The sequence below is a fragment of the Accipiter gentilis genome, chromosome Z, assembly GCF_929443795.1.
Source record: "Accipiter gentilis chromosome Z, bAccGen1.1, whole genome shotgun sequence".
NCBI lineage: Eukaryota > Metazoa > Chordata > Aves > Accipitriformes > Accipitridae > Astur > Astur gentilis.
The window spans coordinates 39,708,283-39,732,807 of NC_064919.1; the positions used below are offsets into that span (position 1 = coordinate 39,708,283).

General features: G+C 38.7%; 2 protein-coding genes and 1 long non-coding RNA gene across 14 annotated transcripts in view; 1 reads left to right on the plus strand and 2 right to left on the minus strand.

Annotated features, from left to right (window-relative positions):
• SEMA4D (semaphorin 4D) overlaps nt 1-21,305 on the plus strand; it is a 100,697-nt gene extending 79,392 nt beyond the window's left edge. For 6 of the 8 annotated variants that reach the window (XM_049796650.1, XM_049796646.1, XM_049796645.1 and 3 more), the window contains exons 14-16: nt 1,874-2,046; nt 2,276-2,319; nt 3,446-6,117. In XM_049796650.1, coding sequence (XP_049652607.1) covers nt 1,874-2,046; nt 2,276-2,319; nt 3,446-4,362 — 1,134 coding nt within the window. In that variant the 3' untranslated portion in view covers nt 4,363-6,117. Of the gene's footprint in view, nt 1-1,873; nt 2,047-2,275; nt 2,320-3,445; nt 6,123-6,276; nt 6,484-17,476; nt 17,687-19,070; nt 19,169-19,732 lie in introns of those variants that run through there. The other 2 variants (XM_049796652.1, XM_049796653.1) reach the window with 2 other exon arrangements.
• LOC126036639 (uncharacterized) lies at nt 7,197-12,086 on the minus strand. The gene is made up of 2 exons (XR_007505196.1): nt 12,021-12,086; nt 7,197-11,089 (listed from the first exon to the last, which is right to left on the minus strand). It is a non-coding gene; the product is annotated as an uncharacterized LOC126036639 (long non-coding RNA).
• Nucleotides 21,306-21,767: 462 nt separating the features above from the next.
• SECISBP2 (SECIS binding protein 2) overlaps nt 21,768-24,525 on the minus strand; it is a 29,109-nt gene continuing 26,351 nt past the window's right edge. For all 5 annotated transcript variants that reach the window (XM_049796640.1, XM_049796643.1, XM_049796642.1 and 2 more), the window contains 2 exons: nt 24,088-24,289; nt 21,768-23,282 (listed from right to left, as the gene is read on the minus strand). In XM_049796640.1, coding sequence (XP_049652597.1) covers nt 23,173-23,282; nt 24,088-24,289 — 312 coding nt within the window. In that variant the 3' untranslated portion in view covers nt 21,768-23,172. The remainder of the gene's footprint in view (nt 23,283-24,087; nt 24,290-24,525) is intronic.

Sequence of the window (24,525 nt, forward strand, 5' to 3'; positions counted from 1 at the left end):
TTTAAAATGGTCTGCTGATGAGTCCTCTGAACTCATGGATATACCAGCTGGGAACCACACTGAGACACTACAGCCCATATGCAGCTGTTGGCTTGGATGTTAGCTAGTAGAGCATTAGAGAGGTGAGCAGTGCTCAGTGCATTGGAGGAGCTTTCTAGCAGAGTGGGACGCTTTTCCTAGAAAGTTGTACGTCTCCAACACTGCAGAGTTCCTTCTGTGGGCACTGCAACGTAGTCCAACACTAACCTAAGTTAAATTCCAGCATGAAAGACTGCATTTGAATGTATGTTGCTGAAATCTGTTTCTAAGTCTTATCTTCCAGCAGTGCAAGCAGATTCTTTTTTGATCCAGTTTTGTCTTTCAACTTCCAGTATCAAGAGTTTTCTTGAAAGCTGTCTGCCTGCTTCATATATGAGATGGATCCAAACTGATTTGTGCTTGGTCTGCAGCTTCCTCTAGAGACTGCTGTTATTCAGAATGCATTGTTCATTTAGCTTAATTTTAAGACAGACTTCCTCATGATCATTGCATTAAAGAGACTAACCTGTCCGAGTTCTCATGGCAAAACCTCCTTAAACTTCAGTGAAAGAGTGCCAGGGAACCCCAAAACCTAAATTCAGCCCCTAGATGTCCTGTTAGTTGTTTTCTTGAGGCTGTTGCTGATGTCAAGACCAAAAGTCTGCACCACAACCGTGAGGTTTTTGAAGAAATCTCTACTAGAAATCTGTCTTGGATATCTGCCCATCACTTTGTGACTATATTCATCCTGCCGGAGTCAGGAAGTCTCACTGCAGATATGACCCCTGAGTACCTTTCTGCATACTGAGATTAGTATGGCTGCAGTGCAGGAAAAGCCACTCTGTGCTTGGATCTGGTTCATTTGCCATGACAGCTGCGATAGGGTGCTGATAAATCTACTTGATATTCTGCTCAGGATGAAGCCAACCCACTGCCAAGGTGGGGTGTGCTGTTCAGCTTTGTACACACAGCCTCTCAGAAGGACTGTACGGTTGGTCACTGGTCATTTTGGGTTGCAGCGCAGGCCCCTTTCTTGAGGCTTTGCATAATTTTATGTAAATTCACAGTGTACCTTTAGCCATTGGTTTCCTTGAGCTTTGAAACAGTTGAGTGAAATAAGGCAGCTGCCTGGCTTTCATGAGAAGGATGTTTGGAATTAGTGTGGTCTTTTCCTGCTGTGCTCAGAGTAAGACTTTTTGGGGATCCCCAGCAACAGTGGGTCAAACAGCCATTCTGTTTATATCCCACTTTTCCTAGGTGTGGTGCCAGTGCTGTTTCCGTTGGATACTGTCCGGTGTTCTTCCTTGAGTAGGAAGTAGGCAGCTGCATTTGACTCTTGTAAGGCTGATGCTGATGTGGCTGCAGAGACCCGACTGGTAGAAGAGCTGAAGGCAGTAGGGCTGCTTTGGGTTAACAGGAGCAGGAGCAGGTCCTACATAAAAGCAAGCCTTGCCTGTTAAGGCTAGTGTGTGCCTGCTGCAGCTTTATCATGAGCACAGGCTTGCCTTGCCTCATAGGAGCATTGTTGGTGCATATGTATTTGTGGAAAAAATGTGTGATGAAGCCATGGTTAGACATGGTTACTTTCCATTCTCATAAACTGTAGCTATTTCAGGTTTTTGTTCGTTTTGTCTTTTTGCACTTCCAGCATTGCTGAATATTTTCAAGATAAGTTTCCTTTCCTTTCTAGACAAAATGCTTATTCCCCTCATGCTCCAGTTCTTACAAACATGGTTGTGTGTATGCAACTCTTTTACTTCTAACATTTAAACTGGTTCATGAATTGGATTGTTCAGCTTTGTGAAAGTGATTGGCTGTGGTTTTTTTTTTGTGCTTTGTTTTTGTTTTCTTTTAGGGCAGAAGATACCTCTATGCTGGTTCAAATTCTGGTGTGGTTCAGTCACCAGTGGCATTCTGTGACAAGTACACCACTTGTGTTGACTGTGTTTTAGCAAGGGATCCTTACTGTGCTTGGAAACCCCTTGAAGCTTCCTGCACTGATACTTTTAAAGAAAGTGAAATTGAAAGGTAATGGTAGTCTTTGATTACTTTACAGTTACAATCTGTATTGCATCAGTCTTGCCCCTTATCGATAACAGGCTTTTTTTTAAGTCAGTGTTTTCAAGTACAGACTTTTTCCTATCTATCCATGTCTGCTTGTGCTATTTTGATAAGATGAATAGTACTTAGTATGAGAGGATGGGTAGGGTGTAGGAAATGAGATTTGAAGTTGTAATACTTGGACTTACTTTTACAGGAACTGGATTCAGAACATAGGTGGAGATGCATCATCTTGTTCTGGTGAGTTAGTCTTTGAAGAGCTGTTTCACGTGTTTAGGTGGAGTAGTGAAAGAGTTGTGTTTAGTTCATATTGGTGTTTGTGATTATCCGGACATTCATTTCTATTTTAATAGGTATGATATTCTGCTTTTGAATATTTGAGCATCTGTACAGCCTGCATGTTGTCTTAAAATGTCTGTGTTTGTATATATTTCAGTGTGCAGTGCACAAAGCCCTGAAAATGAACAGAGGCACCTCAACAGCAACTTGTGAATGAAAGCAATATTTACTATAAGTACTTCTAGTGCAGAGGCCTCTGTCTCTGTGATACAGCATTTGACATTCTACTGTGAGCCTTGATAAGTGCTTGGTTATTGCTGCTGGATCAGATGAAATGATCCTGAAAAAAGCTGGTTTTATGGTGAGAGGGGAGGGGGAATCAGAACATGACACAGAGCAGCTGAAGTAACCTCCATAGTGTTTTAAGATAAGTAACCACAGGTCCTTTCTTTATAGTGTGTGCTGTTGCCACTAGATCAAGGAGATCTTGAAGAAGAGTAGTATTAGAGATTTGTACTGCAGTAAACAAAGCTCTTAAGAGTTTGATTTACTCTGTTTCTATTTCTAATCCAAGCAGAGCATGGACTTCCACGAGAGTTCTGCTTGGGTTTTTTTGTTAATTTATGGTGCTGCATTGTGGGTGTGCCGTAAGTGCTGATATTACTTTAGAAGAGAGTTTGAGTAACAGCACTTTGTTCAGTTTCTTCTTGCATATTTTGTAGTTGCTGATTTACTTAAAATGCACTAAGTGCATATAAAGTGATACCAAGTTCAGCATGTTGTCTCAAACAATGACTCGTCTCAGATGCATGCTCAGTTGTGGATCAACAAGGTCTCATCTTTATCTAGAAGTGGAGGGTGTCTTAGTTTGAGGTGTCCTGTCTCTCAGTCTGGCTTGATGTCTCGCAGCTATGGCTTGGTATTTCACTGAGATTCTTGCATGCTGTCATCTTAATCTTGTGAGGTAATCTGAATGCCGTAATCTCTACGTTTCCATTAAGGCTATAGCACAGTCTCATGAAACTGTACAGATGAGAGCAAATGGGAATCATTGCTGATACTCTGCACATTTATTTTGATGTTCCAGATAAAGTAAGAGAGAATTCCCTACAGCATACATTCAAGCATGGGAGCACAGCAGAACTCAAGTGTTCTCAAAAGTCCAATCTGGCACAGGTAGTTTGGAAGTTCAAAGACGATGTGCTGAGAGTGGAGAGTCCCAAGTACCGTCTGCTGGAAAAGGCGCTACTTATCTTCAATTTATCTGAAGGAGACAGCGGTGTTTACCAGTGTTTGTCAGAAGAAAAGGTGAAGAATAAGAAATTTTCTCAAGTGCTGGCTAAGCATGTTTTGGAACTGAAAAAGATCCAGCATACCACGGTGGGCCCTACCACAGCAGTTGCACCAACAGAAGGTAATAGCGATGTGCCAAAAGTGTCAGCTGTATCAACTGAGGGGTCTACTGCTCACACCTCGACCGCTCATATGGTACCAGTAACGACAGCAAGGATAGTAACAAAGCCCATTGGCCCTGTCCTAACAAGTGCAGCCTCCAACACAGAGCTCTTCAATTCAATTCCTGACGCAGTCCCAGAAAAGACGATGTTCCTCAAGTCAAATGATAACTTTCTGTTGATGTTCCTCTTCCTCTTCTTTTTTATTCTTTTCTTGTGCCTGCTCTCCTACAACTGTTACAAAGGGTACTTGCCAGGGCAGTGCTTGAAATTCCGCTCTGTTATGCTGCTTGGTAAGAAGAAAACAAAGTCAGATTTTTCTGATTGTGAGCAAAGTGTGAAGGAGACGCTGGTGGAACAAGGCAGTGTCAGCCACCAGAGTGGCGAGCAGCCAAAGCCGGCGCATGACACCGGTTATGAGACTGAGCCCGACTGCGGGAACGGCCAGCTTCAGCCTGGGGATTTGCAGGCATCCCGTGAGGCCAAGGCCAAGCCCTTTGATGTCAAGTGTGAACTCAAGTATGCTGACTCGGACGCAGAGGGGGACTGAAGGACCCAATCGTCCATTTCAGTGGTGGAAATCAGCTGTGGTCCTGCAGCTAGCTATTTGAGCACAGAGAGCGTGGGTGTCACAGCTGAGCCATAGCGGGGATACATGCTTAAGCTGTACAGCAAGCCAATTTGCTTTCAGATCTCGCCAGATTAGAGAATTGGTGTTCTTGTCTGCAGACCATAGCATCTTGTGTTGTATTGTCTTTTTTTTTTTCAAATGGCCAGTTTCAGATCACCATTTGTTTGTTCCCAGTTTTTCCCCCACTGAGCGCTTTGCTCTAGTGAACAGTTACTTGCTTGTTCTTCAGCCCTGTTCTTCCATAGGATAAAAGTAACTTTCTAATTCAGTTGGCTTTAAAAAAGTACTTAAGTCTACACATTTTAGCTGCCATTAAAAAAAGACCTAGTTTCATTTTAATTCCAAATTGGAAATTAAGTTTAGTTTATCAGATTGGTAAATTATAGACTTTTGTCCAGATTGGGACATTTTTTTTCTTTGCTTCTAGTGATTATTTTTAATTTTATGCTTTGTGTTTTGGCACACTAGGTCTCTTTAGTTGGTTAAAGTTAATTTTTTTAACTGCTTTTTAAGTATCTTAAATTTTAAGGTATAATGGGGATAGCGTTGGCTCGATTTGTGTAAGACTCTCAGGGATAATCTTGTTTAAAGGCTTTTTTCTTTGCTGCTTTCTAGAAATTTAGGTACAACAGTATCAGTACAAAACATGGAGTAAGTGGGGGATGGGAGGGAGGAAATAATAGATTTAGGAATGCTTTTTCTTTCCTTTTTTTTTTCTTCTTCCCCCTTAACCAGCAAGTTGGACATAGTCACATTCTATTTTCTATACAAAACTGGATTTTTTTGCTGGTGTTGGGGTGTTTTGGTTTTTTTTAATAAAACACAGCAGGCAAGCAGCTGTCAGCAGTGACACAGAGAGAGGTTTTTTGCACTGTGGAAGCAAAACAGGAATCGAGAAGAATTAACTACAATAATTCAGCTAGTGACTCGCTGGAATGGACTGTTAGCATACAGCCTGATGACAAAGCATTGCCGATTTTTCTTCTTTTTTTCAGATTCAGAAATAACTCAGCTTCTTTTTGTGACAAATCTTTGCAGCGTCACCCTTTCTGGATGACACCTTCCAATCTCCTATGCAACTGGAGACTGAAACTGGAGCTGCTCAATCAGTTGTTTGAACTGTTTATGTGAATCATGCCTGCAAACGTGAAAGTGTGCATTTGTTCTCAGCCTGGTTCACAGCAGCACTGTTTGTCTGTAAAAGCATTTTGTGCGGTACAGTCCTGAAGAATTGTTCCTCTCACTGCATCTTTCTGTAAATATTGCTAGAAGTAGAATACATTTTAACAGTAAATAGCAGTATGCCTGGGCTGCTTTTCTATGTTGAACTTTCATGTGAACATAATTTAGACTATCTTAGTGTAAACAGTTTATATTTTATAAGATTCAGTTTGGTTTTATTTTTCTATTTTTAATTATGTACATATAACAGAATAAATATTAAAATAAATTGTATTATATCTTGACTTTTGTGAAACTTGACACAATGACACTGCTTTCCATATTGCAAGTACTAAGGTTCCTTGTGGTTTCCGTTAAGGGGAGAAAGTGAAAACTTTTGTAATTGATTTGAAGCAGACTCTCTTCTCAGCTTTAGTTGAATGGCTTATAACCTAGGGTGGGGGAGCAGGGAGGGATTGGAAGGTTGGAAAAAGAAATGTGGGTGAAGGAGGAAAGCGCTTTTCTCTAGGCACCTAGGGACACTTCCTCTTACCCTTATAAAGTTCATTTGTCTTTTTGCATTATTTCTTCAGCGTGTGATGTATTTCTTACAACTTTTTTCCTTAGTACCCTCTTTTTTTTTTTTCTTTTCTGTCCTCTTCTGTCACACAGCCTCATCTCCTATACCTTTCCCTCCTACTGGTACCTCCTTTTTGTCCTGTGTGGGAAGTGATTCACCTCCTTCACCCACCAGTACTCAGCCTGATGTTTGGTCTAGCACAGACCCTGTAAAGGTCATGTTGTTGCCACCTTTCCTAAGTGACCAGGCACAGCATGTTAGTATCCGGGGACCCTTTCGCCTCTTCTGCCAAGCCACGGGTAAGTTGGAGGACCCCTGTATAAACCAGCATTTTCTACATTAAAGATTTAGATATGTCGCCATGTACTGTGTATGTTTTACTTTTTTGATGTCTAAAAAAAGAAAAAGACCATTTTGGGATGTATTGTCAACATGCTGTTACCATGAATCTGGCACTGTGAATACTGTGCTGTAAAATGCAGGCTCTGATTTAGCAGTCTAATTTAGTAAATTAATAGTCAATTGATTTTATAGGCTCACTTGCATGCTGAAGGAGTTGACTGAATCATGATTGCGTATGGATGTTTAACAGGTTAAGTATTTTCAATGTCAGTATGTATGCTGTTTAAAAAGTACACTTCTTTTGCATTTGAATTTAGCATATTTTTCTGGACCAGGTCAGTTATTCCTTTTTAGTATTAACTTACTTCAAATCGTCAAGTACTTCCAGTAATGACAACATGCATTTTACAAGGAATATATTATCTGAGGTATACAGGAGAAGGACAAAGCTATTTTTTCTATAGAAATTTAACATTTGTCTTTCAGCTTTTGTTTGGATAGTAGTCGCCTGTTCAAGCAAAGTGATATCTAATGGATCTAAAGAGGTCTTAAAATGTAACCTTATTCCTTAAAAGAAGAAATTATAGATAAAGATTAATTTTAAAGAAGTAGCATTGTTTCATATTGTTCTGTCTGTTAGAGTGTGTTAGTGTGACAGAGAATCAGATCAAAATGCATATTAGAGTAGGTCTTAACAAAGGCATGATTTGTATTTCCATGGCTAAAAAGAACAAACAGCAGGATCGGGGTTCTTTCATAGAATAGAATCATAGAGTCATTTAGGTTGGAAAAGACCTTTCAGCAATAATTTGTTCATTGTTGCTATCAGCAATTCAGAAACTTCTTGTTGTCTGTCATGAAAAAAATTGTAGTAATAGCGTAAATAGCACCAAGCATTTGAACAGTTTGATAATCATGCTGCAGATCTTGGATTTGTTTTAAAATTACTTTTTTCATCCAGCAGTGTCTGTTTTAACATGATAACTCATGTGCTGCTTTTATTAAATTGTCAGTAATTGTAATTGCCTTGGCAGTGAACTTAAGAAAGGAGGAGCAGTGTCCTAAAGTCAGCATGCGGAATTCACTCCTGAGGAGGTAGGGATGAATTGCGGAAGAAACCGTAACAGGAATCAGACATCCAAGACATGCAGTGATGGTGCAGGCAGGGGTGAGATGAGCCAGCTGTAGAAATGTTTCCAACTTCTCTCAGAAAGCAATGAAGGACTGGACTTCGCGTTACAGATGTGGCTTTTACTCCCTTTGGGAAACAAGACATTTGGCTGATAGATACCCCCTTCTCTTACCCAGAATTACAATTTTATTCTGTTGATTTAAAAAAACCCAACCAACAAATGCAAACCAGCACACCAAACTGATATCTAGATCTTTTGTAACTTTCTGGGACCTGCACGTGAGAATGTATAGATTTATCCTGGGTGGAGGGTGGCTAAGCAAATCCTTTTACTATTACTAGGAAGCTCTCTACTTGGATTTATTTACGTTCTTTCAGTGCCTGTTGATGTTTCTGTATATAAGCATAGCTGTAATGGAACTTTATTTCCCTCAGCTATGAATATAAGGTAAAATATAAGGTGTTCACAAGGAGCGGGAGGGTTAACGAGACTGGCAGAATTAAATGTCATACCTGGTCTGCCTAAAGGATATGGTATCAGCAAATGTATGATGCAAATACATAGATTGCCACATCATCCAGTCAAAAACCTGAAGGTTATTCTTAATTTTAAGTTTCTAATGTTTTTATGAGAACTACTGAATCTTTTCCTTTTTTAAATTGTAAATGCCTGTTTCAAGCTCTCTGGAAACTCAGGAGTAGTTGGTGAGTTCTCTTGCTCATCTCTTACTCATCCCACATGTTTTAACCTGAAAGCTTGCCTAAAGATAATATTTTACAACCTTGTAACTGGCTGATTTCAACAATGTTAAGTTAAAGTGGATACAGCATAAACAGCCACTTGTCACATACAGGTGGTGGTGGTGTTTTGTTTTTTTTTTCTTCCTGGAAAACGATGTTTTTCAAGAATGGAGTACTCCAGCCATTCCTGAAAAGGAAGGCATATATCTCCTTTCACAAAGTTCCTCCCTGTTTCTCTCTACTCCCCTCAAGAGCCTTACATCTTCACATTTCTCAAAAAAACCTGTCTGCTAGATAATGCACTGGCAGACTTCAGGTTTCCTATATACTTTTTCTAATAGAACTTTCCTCTCCCATTACAGAATTTTTAAACTCTTTAAAGGCATTTGAAGCAGGCTTCAAATAAGCTGAACAAAACACTACACCATCTGGTGCAGGGGAAAGGCAGTGAGCTGATGATGTATACACCTGCTTTATAGTTTCTCTGGTGTGCTCTGTTGAACTTAGGTATGGTAGAAACAGGCTCTTCCTAGCAGTTTTAGTTCTGCTTAAAGATGTTCTACTGACACCTCCTCCCCCAGCTGTAGAGTAGTATATCCTTGACATTAACTTCACAGACGAATGACATAGTAGAATATTTTAAGTGCTGAGCAACAATTTAAATGCATTTATAATCAGAAACAGTGCAAAACATTGTGCTTTATTTGTATTTCTGGCTTGCAGATTCAGACTCTCGGTGTCCATGATGTCAGAAGTCTTACCTGCTCCCTTAGTTTTGTCTGAAGCTGGAGTTTTTCCATAATGGTTTCTTAACTTTTTAGTCTCATTGAAGTAACCCCTGGAGTGTGAACATAAAAATTCTGCAAACTCAGCAATATACTTTAAAGGAGTTACTATTTCATGGAGATACTGAGATGGGTATCTGATAACACTCATATACGATGCCTGTTCCCTGTGGATATGCGATTTTAAAGGGAGTGCAAGAAAGCTTACCACAGCCATGCGGGAATGCAGGAAGCGATCTGTAACTACAAGAATCAGAATCGCAAGTGATTAACTACAGTTTTTGTCTCTTTGGTAAAACTTGGAGTTGCACTGAAGGGTGGGGAAAATGTGATGCACTGCACTTCACACAGCGCTGCTGCAGACTGAGTAAAACTAGACAAAGTGCCTGCAGAGCGAGTCTGAGACAGACTTTGCCCAGGGCTGTGTCTGAGGGCTGGCTGTACTGGTGTCTCCAAGTGTTTGTGCAACATAGGTTGCAGCAGGAGGGCTCCAAAGTCCCTACACCCCAAGGTATGCCCGATTTGCCCCTGGGGGAAGGTGCTCATCTCTCAGATTGACCTATGCACAGAAGTGAGTCAGCTTTCTCTCTGGAAGTGGCTTCATAAGTCATTCCTGTGTGAGGTTTTTTAGATTAATTGCATCACCTGTGGTGCCCTGGGGTGCTCTCGTTGGTTGACCTGGTGCAGTGCATTAAGAGCTCAGTCAGGAGAGGCATGGGCGTATGCAGCACCCAGAGCAGAATGAGCCTGCACAGGAAAAGTACTTTGTGCTAGACAACAAAATGTTTGTCTAGGACTACAAATTACAGCATTTAAATGTGTCTTAAAAGGGAGTTTACTTTGGTTGTTAACTGTAGTCTACATTTACAAGAACACAAATACCAAATAGCAGTTTTCTGTGGGCATACACTTGTGTCTTATCATCAGTTGCAGTTTTCCAGTTTTTTTTCTTTCTGTGAACTGTTATATAAAATAATGCCCAGAACATCTCTTCTTCCTGCCTTCGTCAGTGTTTCTTAATAATTATGCCTGTGGACAGATACATTATTAGTTTTTGAAACCTGAAAGTGGTTTAACTGGTAGCCTAGAAAGGAAAAGCTCTGCATCTCCCAGGACAATTCAATCCCCTGCACAAATATTTTAAAACTTTCTAAAATAATTTTTAAATTTTTATGCAGTACATTTGGAGATTTCAATGGTGGTGCTTTTTTGAAGCAATACTCTTGACTTTAATCTGTACGGTTGCTTAGTAATCTGTGGTTGGCTTATCTTTATCCTCATGAAAATGCTAAATTTGTACCTTGTTAAACAGTTCCATATCCCGCTTTATGAATTAGCTTCTCTGCAGACCTTTGGAGTTTTATCCCATGCTATCTGTCTATGACTCAGTTTCAGCCTCTTTGGCTACAGTAATCCGACAGTAGCTGTAAACATGTAATTTTGTAGTTTGTACCACTTCTTTCAGTGATTTCTGCACTGACTGAACATTGATCACTTAAAGGCATCTTGGTATGATAAAACCATTCCTTTGTGCAGATCTCTGACATGCCACCTGTTTTTTTATTATTTGAGATGCATCTAGAAGATAAGTTGAAAAAATAAGATTGTTCCTTTAATACATTAACAGAAGAGGACTTAGAAGACTTAAGATTATAAAATAAAGTAAGCATTGCAGACCATTTTGCATAAAAACCACAGACATTAGAAGTATCCTTCTTGTTATTTTAGATTGCAGTATCTTAGGGCTGCAGTTACCTTACCTGAACGTTGGCACTTCTGTTTTCAGACATCAGGGCTTGCTGTGGCACTCCGACATCTAACTCTGCATGCAAACCCGACAGCATTAAACACCTTTGTTAAGTTTTGGTGTTACCCTGGCTCTGGTGGCTTCCTCCATAGTAACATCTGTAAGACAACTGAAAATTAATTTCTGTAAGGATTATGGGGTGGATGATGCATTCTTAAATTCTGGTATCAACAGCAGATTTAAAAAAAATTCTGTAGAAATTTCTTTTGCTGTGCAGTTCTATATGTAAAGGTTATGGTCAAGCTAAGAAATTTGTGGAAAGGTGTGCAGGGAGAACACCCTCCCCACCCCCCCATTACTTTCTTGTAAGGACTAGAATAAGAACAATGTAAACATAAACATAAGGCACATCAAGTTAAAAAAAGGGGAGATTAAGGAGGAGAAGTAGAACCAAGAGTGTCTTATTAATTCTTCCTCAAAAGATTTCCTTCAATTTTTTTCTGCTGAATTGAATCTTACCTTGGACAGTGTCATACACTGAACATTATACATACATTATATGTATACATTATAAAAGGAGAAGATCCAAATGTAATTTCTAAATTACTTCTGGCATGTGTCTTCTCTCAGGAGAGAGATTCACTTTGGTGTTACTTGCATCTGTGTACCATTTGCTTACAAGGTTTTACTTGACCTCCCAGCTTAGCTTTTTTCCTTCTGAATTCAACATAGATATTTAAACTGTTCTTCTCCTGGCCAACATGCAACTGTGATTCAGTAATGTCTCAGCCTGGAGCAGTACACTGATACTAACTCCTAAACCCTGGCTATGATTGAGAAGCTGGATTTCCCAGTGCTGCCTAGTGAGATGTGATGGGTTTGGGCTGGTGTTGGAGTCTCTTGAACATAACGGTGATTTTATGCTCTTTTCCTCAGAACTTCCTGTTACCCCCACCAGCCCAGTTTGCAAACTGACTGCCTGTACACTTTTGTCTTCCACACAAGAACTACAACCTGTAGACTTGTAATAATTAATCTCTCAGTGTCATGGCTGATAAACTGGGTACTGATTTGGAACGTAGTTCTCACCTTTTTTTAATGGTTTCAGCAGAATTTGCTTAGCAGAGCTGCTTCAGTGTGACATGTGCATTGCTCATTTCCATCTCTTCAGTCATCTTCCTGCTAGATCCGTCTGGCAAGCAAAGGAGCAAAAGCCTTAGCTTATGCTCTCTTTAGAGCAGGAGTGATTTCTGGAGAGCACGTTACTCCCTAAAATGTGTTCTCCAGTTTTCTTCACTTTATTTTAAAACTTTACATTTGTAGTAGCCTTGTTAGCCAATACAAGGGCCCAAAATAACTAGTCCCTGGTTCTAGCTTACTAGTGTTTCATTTAATTATTCTTCACAGGCAATAATCTGGGTTCCAACTGCAAAACCTTTTCTGGGACCCACTTGGAGGATATCTAAATAAATGCTGTTCATGCTAGGAAGCGTGGGCAGTTATGAATTGCATCTTCATCTCATAGGCGAGGCAGCCATTTTCCCAATCTGCTTTTAAATTCCATTCTGAGAAGGCAGATGCTGTGTCCTACTTTCATCTGCATGCACTGTGCATCACCTCTGCTGGTGACGGGCTACTTCCAGCTTTTATGTGGTTTGCATTTCACAGGAAGCACTTCCTGCTTTTAATCTGCCTTAATAAGGCTACATCAGTTTGTGGTGTTGATGTTACACAAATGGACTAGTAATTTAACAAAGGCACCAGGTTTTTGAAGGAGTGTGTCATGTGTTCTTTAGTATGAATGATTTGGTGTTTGAAGTAATATTCTTTGTTGGCATTTCAGAGAGGTCTGTTTTCCTTGGCTTATGTGTTTTTTTTTCCATTGCTGTCAAGCCATTTCCAGTTTATTGTCTAGAATGTATTGTGCCTGCTTTAAAAAAAAACCCAAACACCAAAAGCAACCACCAAACCGCACAAAACTACAAAAAAAACCCAGTTATCTGAGATACAGGCTACCTACCTTGTGCACTATTTTTAGAAAACTACAAAGGTGCTTTCTCAATTTAAAGATTCTTTCTTTCCCCACTTTTCCAATCTGTTACCATCCTGATTGCTTCATTTACTATTTTTCTGTTATTTTGCTAGGTTGTCAGCAATTACAACTCAGGCTCCTACCACTCAAGAAACCGTGACCAGCCTTAAAACTTAACTTTCATTCATGTACTGGGTAGTGCTGGTGGTTGTTTTCTGTATTAATTATTCACTGACCTTCTCCTGGGCTTTGATCTCTGATTTAAAACAATCTTTCTGCATCCAGATGATAGTGTCTTTTTAAAACTTAATCCCTGCTCTGGATGAGAGCTTCCTATACGATCTTGGTTTTCTGAAATCTGGGATGCTTAGTTCAGTAGCATTCAGTACAAGCCAAAGCTGCAAGCTAGAGAGCAAGCATTAAATCCAGATGCCTTTTTTTTTTTTTTAAGAGTAACTTTTTCTTTTTTTAAATCTGCTGCATGTATGATCTTTGGAAAGGGTTTTTGTGTGTATTGGGGAATACAGGGGATTTTCCCCCCCAAACCTAAACTTCCTGTCACTCTAGCTGGCCTCTGGTAGCAGTTCTGTGTCTAGATTACAGGATTTTGTGAGAAAGACTTTTTGTTACCCTGCTAGAATTTCTCTGTGGGATACCTGTCAGTTACCTTCATTGGATTTGAATTTGCTGTCAACTTTCAGAGATTAGTTTAGCTGGTGAAAGCTTTAAGACATTTAGGCTTGCTGATCTTGTTTTACCCAACTTGCCTCCGTCTTGAATTGTTTCTCTGAATAATTTATAGGGAAGTCTTGTTTTAATGTTACCCTTCAAGAACCGTGTTAAAAATGAGGAAATGGTGTGCTAAACCAACACCAGTGGGGTAGCACTTCTGAATGTTTCACTATACAGCTTCATTGGGTGGCTTTTGAAATGTCTACACAGCTCTCCAAGTTGCAACATTTGGCAAAAGCAGCTAGCTTGGCCAGTACTCCCTCTCGCTCCTCCACCCCAGCCTTATGTCAGTGAGCTCTACTTAATTCCTAATCTCTTGCTTTTAAATTAGTACCTCTAAGCTTTCTTGAAAGCCATATGTCTATTGGGATTTGATGCATATATGGCAAATGCTTGATTTGGTACAGTTTAGGAGGGCACATCAGCATCCCACTCTGAATCTGTAGCTGTACACTACAAATTCTTTAAATCTGGATTTATTTATTTACTGATTTATTTTAACCTAAGATGGAATTTACACCAGTAATTCAGTGAATACAGTTAGACTGTGGGTGGAAGTTTTCAAGCAGCTGCAGTGGTTTAGGTTTTTAATGCTGTCTATGGCTGCTGAAATTTTTCCTTGTGGAAAATCTTCAGGCAAAATCATCTGGTTATTAAATACATGGTTTGTGCAAACCTACCTGAATTGATGTAGGTCAGAGAACCCATTTTGCCAGTGGAAACTACCTGAGCAGTACCTGGGCTGTTACTACCCAGGCAGTACCATTTCACTCCAAATGCTGGAAGCAGGGGTGTAGAAAATGAAAGCTATATGGAAAAGTAGAAAACACTTCCACAGACACTGGAAATTAAGAAGGGCTTATGCAGAGAAAAGGGGTAGTTCAGACAGTGCAGCAAGGCTTTTTTATTTTGTTTGATAATTATTAAACTTTCCCTTTCTAAAATCATTAAGGTGGTGAAGTTGATTATTAATCATGTATTTACTGAGATGGAAGCAATGTTTTCAAAGTTAACTGTTTGAAGTATCTTTCATTGTTGCTTAAACATAGCTACTTACATACCTATACTGATGTGTTAATTCTCTGCTTGAATATTGTTTTAATAAGATGACTTTTTTAAATCTTTCAAGCATTCTTAAAACGGATGGCAAAGTAAGTAGATCAAATGTTTTAGAAATTCGTATTTTAAAGTTTGCACTAAACATGTAATTAACTTGTATTATAGCAACAGTAACAAATGCAGAGTATATGTTCATATTAATTTCCTTTACCTTGAAAAAATACTCCTGTATCCATTACATCAGAGTCTGAATTTATCTCACTCTAGAATTCTAGAAAATTTGCATTTAACCAATGTGATTCAAAGTTTTTGCAGATGAAACAGTTTCGTGGTGTCCTTTTTCTATTGCTTAATCCTTAAAAGGAAATCAAAGTAGAGAAAGTAATAGCACAGTCCCTGAAAATCAGGAATAAACTGCAATGAAACACGAAGATCAGTAAAAACCCCAATGACTGGTGCTTGAACCTAGATTTTGCTGTTGACTAACTTGTATGAGTGGGGATGAGTGTGTCTCTCTGGGGATTTCCAGTGCTTCTGACTGCACAGAAAAAAAAGGTAGGGTAAAATTGCCCAGTTGCAACTTCCTAAGGGGCTGACCTGAAACAACACAGCTTGCAAAATTTCCCATATAAGGAAAATAGTTGGACTTTAGTCTTTCGGTAACGGGAACAATTGTGATCTTTAGCACCAGAAAATGGAGGAGGTTCTCTGGTGTGAAAAGTAACATTTGAAATAAGTCTAGGGAAGTGTCCTGTACTGAACATGCCACTTCCTCACATGGACCTAAAATGGCATTTTTCAGCCTAATGATTTTAGGTAATGGCCCTATTCCCATGGGTCAGGCTTGAACTATGGCAAGTAAGACTTAGGAGCTTGTGGCTTTACTTGAGCACCTGGCTTTTAGCTTTACAATGCTACAGTAGTAACTTTTCTATGCTTGGAAAAGTTCATTCTGAGGTTTGTCCCACAGGATGTTGTGCCCTCTTATTGATCTCCACTGTGGTCAAGTTGGTCTTAAATTCTCCAAGTCAGCTTGACCGCTGTGAAGACTATCGCTTAATTTTGTTTCTATATTAATGCTATCAGATTTATTGTGGCATCTGTTAGAAATTATAATCCAGAGTATTTTTTTGAAGGTAGGTTTCTACTCTTCAAAGCCTTTTTTTTTTTTTCCACTTAAAGATTTCTATCTTTCTGCTGTGCTTGTATTTACTTACTATTCCTCCCATTTGTCCAAATTCCAACTTCAGCATTAGTTTACTGAAATAATTTGTCCCTGATTCCAGACTTCCCATGATTTTAGTGACATGTAGCCCATCTACTGTTAATTGTAGAATAAGTACAATCATCCATAAGACACTATTTATTTTTTTTTAATGTGTGCTAGGCTAGCTGTTTTCACTTCAGCATATGCTTGCCTTTTCCACTTTGTCAGAGCTGTTGTCAGTCCTTCTCAAAGAGATTGTGCCACTTCCCTCCTGCTTCTTTCCCTCAGGGATAAACACTACCAGGCTTTAACTAGATCATGTTCTCTATCATTCACCTTTACTTATACTACTAATTTATGTCTCCATATTTGTAGTATCTCGGTTTATTTCCAAACAGGTTAAGAATTTAACATATGCTGAGAAAGTGCACAGATACAAAGACTACCTTGTTTGGTTGGTTTTTTTTTCTCTGCCTGCATGGCTGTCTAAAATTTAATTAGTTTTCAAGATGCTAACCTAGAATCAAATCTTTTTCTAGAGAAAAATGCCGCATTGATTTGCAATCTGAAATACAGTAAAAGCTGACTTACGTAGTAGATTACCTGTTCTCTCAAGACATGCAAAAAGTTTTTCTTTTTACCCCAAATTTCCCTTTATCTCTTCTCTTGCTAAGGCTAGTCTGGATCCTATGTCCCAAGGGAGAAATAGGCATGTTTTAAACATCAGAATTACTACAAAGTTCTTAACTTGGCCTAGATGTCCTCCTTTTTAATGAAAAGGCTCTGATACTGCCAAGTACACTTCAGCCAACCTTGCTAAGTTTCTGGGAACAGCTGTTCTGTCCTCTGGGCTACTGTCAATCTCTTGATTTATTCACATTCTGTCTTTGCAGGTTAAGACGAATAATAGCAACGAGGCTAAAAGATTAGATTGCTCTTTGTTGTTGATCCAGGCTTCTTCCAAGTTCTGTCTTGCCTAATTGCCTACTGTGACTAATGGTTCTGTGCTTTTTCCAATTCTGCTTCTCTCATTATTAGTTCCAGCATCTTTGAAGCACTGAGTTCTTGAACTTCTTCCCCTCCTGGCCTTTTTTTCAGATTTTGCAAGGCATGTCTCAGATGGTTTCTGCTTTGTACCAGAAGCTAGCTTGATCAGCAGTAGGTAGTGTGGCCTAGCTCTACAGGAAATCATGTCGACAGATAATGCTGATGTTCATCATCTCCTCTATCATGTTTGTGGTTTAAGTTCCCCCTTGTGAGAATCCAGACAGAATTCCTTTATACATATGAACTCACTTACAACTTTGGTGTGAACATAAATTACCAGTGCTAGATCCTTTTTATCCCAGATTTTTTGGTACCCAGAATTTCTGCTAAAGAAACCTAAAAACCATTACAATCAATCATTTATGCTTTTGAGCCTAATTGTGAGGTCTTAGGCTCTTGGGGTTTTGTTTTTGTTTTTCAAAGTCTCATCTTGTATTTTCTTACAAAATAAGCTGACATTTTTTACAGGTCCAGATGACTCCTATTTTGTCTGGAAGAAGAATGGACAGAAAATGAAGGCATGCATCACTGAGCAATCTCATATGCTGTTTGATGGCAGAGTGCATGTCCTGAGTTGGGTGACAGATTCAGTATCAGAAAATACAGAATACAAATGTTCATTCATCTCAAAAGTTGGGAACACAACATCAAAAGTGTTTATCATAGTGGAAGATAAAGGTAGGTTGGTTTTGAATGTATGCCACGTTTGGCCTGACCCCAATACAAACAAAGCTTTGTAACTTTCACCCATAAAATGTGCATGTCTGAAGATGGTAACTCCTGCTTACTGTATTAGTATCCATATCAATTGTTTATGAAAAGGTTTTAGAGCCATAAAAATTCCTTCTTCCACCCCATCCCACAAAGGACTAACCTGCAAATACAATCCAGAAATGAAACCAAAACTGCTAAACTAAAGGACACAAATTGGAAGTCGGATAAGTACTAGAGAGTTAAAAATAGGTACTCTGCCAGAACTCTACAGGGTAATGTAGAAAAATTTTAATGCCAAGGAAGTGAGATGGTAAAGAGAAATGCCTACTACCCAAGATTTTTAAAATCAGATGATTTGTAAACCACCTGTAGTTGGGTGAGGTCAGTTCACTAACTTCAGCAAGCTCTGTGAGATCTTTGGGTACCCACAACTGACTGCTGCAGCTTGAGCATCATTTGCAGCTAGCTTTTGAGAACTTATCCAGGTCTGGAGAAGGCCTGGATAGTCTTAAAAAAGACAGCTGGAGCAATGAAGATGATATAGTATGGATTTTCTTGCCAGGGTGAAGGAAAAATTAATTAGCTGGCTACTAAAAACCACAAATTTGTCAAGAACAGCTCAACCCTTCTTTTTTCAGTGACAGAAAAAAGCAGCAGGAGTTACACAAGTTGTCTTGCCATCACTCCAATAACTTTGAAGTGTCTTGGAAGCAGAATGAAGAGCATCTCAGTGAAACTATCATAAATGTAAAACAGAGAGGGGCCTTCACTATGCTCCAAAAGCATTATATATACTGTTGCTAGTGTCCTGACAGATAAATAGAAAATACATTGATGTGTATCAACACCAGTGTTACATTCTGCAAGTAAAACTGGCAGACAGAATTAGAATTTTATCAAGATGCCATAAAATAGCCCTTCTTAAGCTCTCAATGGAAAGAATAACTAACTATGTATCATTACCAAAAAATGGGGAAATTACAAACTGGACATAGTCAGCTGTATCATATCATTCTTCACCACAGGCTTGGTATGATCTAAATGGAGCATTCCTGTGTTTCTTAAGAGTTCAAACCCATCTAACTTGTAGGTCATATTTTCTAGACCTCGAATCACAGAATCTGTTTACTCTGGAGGCTATTAAGTTTGCTACAGAGGGGAAGAGACATGAGCATCTGAGTAGTACTGCTTCCAAGTAACATGAGAGAAGGTAGAGCAAAATGAAGGACAAGGTGGTGGCTCTTGTTCCTTCTAGCTCAATCCTCCACCAGTAAGTACTGCAACTGAACAGATATCAACTTACTTCATCATTATGTAGTTACGTAATCATCCTGTGTGCAATTCTCAGATGGTGCTGGTCAAGATGGATGGGCCAAAGAATTTAGTATCTGGAGAAGTGCCATCAGTGAACATGACAAGATGATGCAAAACTGGAGGAAAACGTGGGTAAGAATTTATGGAAAAGATATCTCCTACAGTGCTTTCTACATTATGCACTACAGTCCCAATTTTATACATAGCCTGTGATGCTTCTGCAGCTGAATGTATTTACGTAACAAAGTGATCGGTGTTCCTGTACTCATCATCATTCCTGACGCTCAACAGTAAAATCTGCTCCATCCATGACATACATTAGTTATGTCAGCTTGCTCCTTCAGTCCACTAGCCAAGTGCTAATCAGTCAGTAGTTCTCATCCTGCCCAAAACAGTTAAGTCTGTGTATACTGAATACAGTAGATTAGTTTCACCACGTCTGTAGACTAATTGGATTGCAGAGACTACTGGACTTCATAAATGGTACTGTCCATCAGAGCTGGCCTTCCTTTAAAAGAAGGAGTCCATACTTAGCTTTTAATGTTTTTCTCCAACAGTTAGAACGAAGATTACTTTTGGTAGCTTTAGGATACAATACATGCTTGTTGCATGTGGAACAGTTAGTATAGGCAAGCTTTAAACCCTATTTTAATTTTTAAAGCAATATTAACACATCATTCTCAACTACTTCCTCAGGAAAGCTGCAAGAAGAAAAATAGCCTCTAATGGACAAAGAAACAAACAGGCTAGGAGGAGAAATGTATGCAAGTTAAAAGTACCCAGTCCTCTTATTATCACAGCATTCAGAGAGGTATTTGTGAGTACCAGTGCTAGCATTAACACTGATATTCAGGAGAATCGCCTGAAGCTTGAGGTGGAAGAGGATATCCTTATTGCACCAAAAAAATATCTAAGTTACATGCTACAAGAGAGGCCACCCGTCCCATGCTGGAACTATCTCTGGTTTTTTGATGCCAGTTATTTCGCCATAATGAAGAACAAAAGTGGTCTCAGTAAGACTTGTGCTGCTCAAACAATGTTATATGATGTATGGCTTCTGTTCTGAGTTCATAAAGCAAAGCAGTTAATTTTGGGCTTGAGGGTCTTGGCATATGATTTAGAGATTAATAATAAGATGTGAATCATGTTTATTTAAAGGCACTTCAACTCACCCATTTATTTTCTTTTATTGTATTTACCCTTATACTCTGTTCCCAGAGTTTTGAAAAGCATTCCTTTCTGGTGTCAGCAAGTTCATTTGTTCAAATATATTTCCTTTGGTAATGAAGTTTCTGTACCATATAAAGAACTTCTGACTAATGCTCAAAATACAGATAGATTACAAAACACCCAAGTTAAAGCAGACTCTTCAGTTTTTGCAAATTATTCTTCTATATTTGAGATGACTGTGGTAACTTTAAAAAATTCTATGTTGAATGAATTCTAAGACTATTCCTAGTGAACAACTGCAGATTGAAAATGTAAGCACTTGCTTAATCCACAGTGAAATTGTTTTACTGCATTGCTGTTCAGAGTTTTGACCTGCATTTAATAAAGAAAAGGCTGAGGCATAATTCAAGTTTTCTGTCTTATCTTCTCAATGGTTTTCAACAATCTGGAAGCATGTAAGATTCCACCTAAGAATTGCTATATCTTGAGTCCATGGGGACAGCTGCTCCCAGCAATACCAGAAAGCTTCATACTTGTCCCTAAATTATCCCTTAACAGGTAAGATTTAAATTAAATAATTTCCCACATAGAGTAAGGAGAATGCTTTCTTCAGAGACTTTCCTGAGTCACCAGCCCCCTTTTTTTTTTCCAATACCAGACCACCTTGTGGTCACACATGCAGGGTGAAAAGTCTTACACACAAAACCATTTTCCCTACTTTTCACATTGGTAATCATAAATTTAATGCTAATGCAGACTTCTGACACCAATGTTCAGAGGGAATTTTTTCCTCATTGTGCTTCTCTTATGGCTAAGGGACAATTATCAAAAGACTTTCCTTGAACTGTCCCTCCTCTATGTGTTCAATAGATTTGGAACAGACTTAAGTATAGTGCTGAGGGGGAATGTAAGGCTTAGTAAGATTAAGGTCAGAGTTTAAGAAATATGAGTAGGCTTTGCCTTGCCTCTACAGCAAAGTACTGCAAGCAGTAAAAAAAAAACACTGCCAGATCTCTTGTTTAGCTCAGCTTTGGGAAAAAACATCTAACAGAATTAGTGAACACAGCTGTTGACGCCTTACAGTGAATTCTTCTGCTACATTCTAAGAACAGGAGGCAACTTGCTAAGATTTTGAACAACCTATAATGTTTCCAAAGTAATTTTTCATGCTCTTCTACAGTAATAAAATAATTTAAAAACAGCTATTAATGTGATCTTCACCAACTGGTCCCCATTCCATGCAGTGACTAGGTTTAGCAGTTGCAGAGTTTTAGATATGTATCAAAGTGGCTCAAGTACAAATAAATCACAGCTTACCTCTGGATAATGTTATCTGCTGGCCAAAACTATCTTTCATCACTGGGATCCTTCACCCTCAATTTCCACTTAAGATTAGAAGAAACTAATACAAAAACATCATCATCATAAGTATCATCATCATAAGTAGTGACCAACTGTCCATTTCAGCTTAAGGTTGGCTTCCCTCACCAATTTTCTTCCTCAAAACTGACATTTCAATCATCATTACATGCCCACCAGAAGTTTACTTAAGTCACAAACATACTTTATAGAATCAATATATTGTAACATATTTTATACAATTTACATTCTACAAAATTGTTTGAATTTCAAAATTATTTATCACTTCTAACTTCACAAGGCAGCTACTTTCCAAAGTATTGCACTACAAATGTTCAATGTGGTGAAGCACTTACAGACATGCTTCAGTGATGCTAGTAGCAGCACATGGCATCTGTATCATCTTCCAGAACAGTTGACCAAAGTTCCATGTGCATCCTCTAATTACTGTCTTTATGCTTGCCCTCTTATTTCTGCAACTTGTAAATAATGCTATTTATACAGGACATTCCCACTACGGTGCTCCACCACCATTATAAGAACATTGTTTTTAAAATTTTATTTCCTATAAGATAAAAATTTTATTTGCTGTAAGATACAACAATTTTTATTTCCTGTAAGATACAAATTTTCCCTACCTTAGATACAAACTGAGATTGATCAAAAATTCTTACACATACATACCAACACAACCCCAAACTGAAGGAATGAGGAGTCTGTTCGCATGGAGAAGGTACAGATAGGATAGCAGGCTGGCATGTTTGCTGTCCTTCAATATCTTCTAACTTCGAAGCAAGACCTATGATAAACTAGGCTCAGTAGCATCAGAATCATCAAAGCAGGACCTATGATAAACTAGTCTCAGTAGCAGCAGAAACATCATCATTATACACTGAATCAACTTTATAATATTTCTAAACAGAGCATTTTCACTTCAGACATTTCAGACCTTTGTAGTCCATGCTCTCTCCTTTATATCTGCTGTATGATCCCAGAAGAACAAAATATCACACAGAAGAGCTAACTGGGAACTTTGTCTCATGGCCTTCCTTAATTCGTTTCAATCAAGCTGCCTGCTGAAAATTAATTTCTTGTTGACTGGAAGAAAATTGATGCCAGCCTGCCCACCTGAGCAGGTTTATTTAGAAGAAAAAAACAAAACCAAACCCACTATCAAAACCCAAGTTCTTTAAATGAGTAAAAAATAAAAAGCAAATCCCTGCAAGCCCCAACGTTCTGGCTCACGGAATCTCTTCCAAAATGAAATTATCATTCTAGCAAGTTCTAACACTAACTAAGTTAGTGTTAGCAAATTCTAATCACTAACAAATCAATGCTAGTCCATAAAACCACTGAAGTATGCCAGGCTCATTCAAGTAGTTCAGGGCTAAGACAATTTGCTGTTGTCGTCTGCTATAGTAATCAACCAAATACATAAAATGTAAAAGCATTAGCCAGTGCCTCATGTGCTGCAGTGTGTATTTTGATTAAATGGATTCAGAACAATTTACTTGGCTGACTTCATATACTTCTTATTTTATTTTGCTACCCTCTTCCTAGGGGTCTAAAAAAAAATATTAAAAGCCCCAATAGAATTGGATCTGGATTTACTGATGCTCTTCTGAATTCACTATCACCATGTCAGCAGCTGCACTCTTTTCCAGTTCCAGTGCATATGGGTTATACTCTTCTTCAAGTTTTCTCTTCCAGATTTTAACTAGGGAACGTTAGAATAAAAAGAAAAAACAAACAAAAAAACCACAACAAACCGGTTACTGTATAGTACTTGAGGAATAACTTTAAAATAAAAAGTCACAGTGATTCTCTACCTCCTCCTCCAAGTAAGTGTTAAGTAAGCACATAGGCATATTGGCATGTACTCCATGTGACATTGGCTGACACGTGAAAGAATACTTTAGGAGAGATGGGATCCATTGAGGTCCTTGTGTCCAGCCCCCTACTCAAGCAAGGCTAACTCTGAAGGTGGATCCTACTTTAAAAAAACTAAGAAGTTTTCAAAACTTTCAAAGAAGTTCTAAGTTGCCTAGTATCAGTGGTAACTGTTGTTGTCTGGTGACTGTACAAGCAGAGCTGGAGGAACATGTTTCTAGAAGTGGAAGGCCTTTACAAAACATGAACACTTTTGGACAGGAAGATGCATCTTAAACAGGCTTTAATATAAAACTTAAGTCCACCATGGCTATAGAGTATGCACTTCCAGAAAAAAACTTGGAGGATTTTTTAACAGAAATAAGGAGCTCTGTTAAACCTCCTTGGACAAAGCAATGAGTACCACCTGCCATCAGTGGATTTCAGAGAGGAATTTTCTCTAAGACTTCCTTAGCAAGAGCTGACCTCAGGTTTTTAAAATTACAGGGACAGGGAGAAATCACAGAAAAGCAGAATTTCCCTCCTTACTAACCACTAAAGTGTTAGGTGTCATTTGTTTCAGTGAAAATCGTAGAATTGAAGAGCACTTTTTGAATGAAAACTGAACCAAAACAAAGCCAGTAAATACTTACTATAATTTGGTACATCCTCATCGGAGTCCTTGGAAGATGTTTTAACAGTTTCTGTTAAGCCATTTTTTTCATAATCAGTGGTCAAGATGCTGGGTTGGGTTTCTCTTAGTCCTCCTTCAGCTTCTTCCTCTAAAGCTGCTATCATATCTTTGTAGGCCTTCCTGGCCTCTGTTGTCAGTTGTACCATCCTATGAAAATGGTCCTGTGGAAATATAAAATATTAGGAGAGCTTAAAAGATATACTAAGTTTCAACATCTCCATGAAAATCTGTAATGAATATTCCTTATTCAGAACATACATGTTCATATATAAAAGTTAAGCAGCTAAGTATGTATAAAGACATGAAAACTAAACCATTTATAAAAACAACAAATTCTCTTGGAAAAAAAAATTTGGAAAGTGATTGAGATGGAGGGGATGTCAGGAAGAGATGCCCA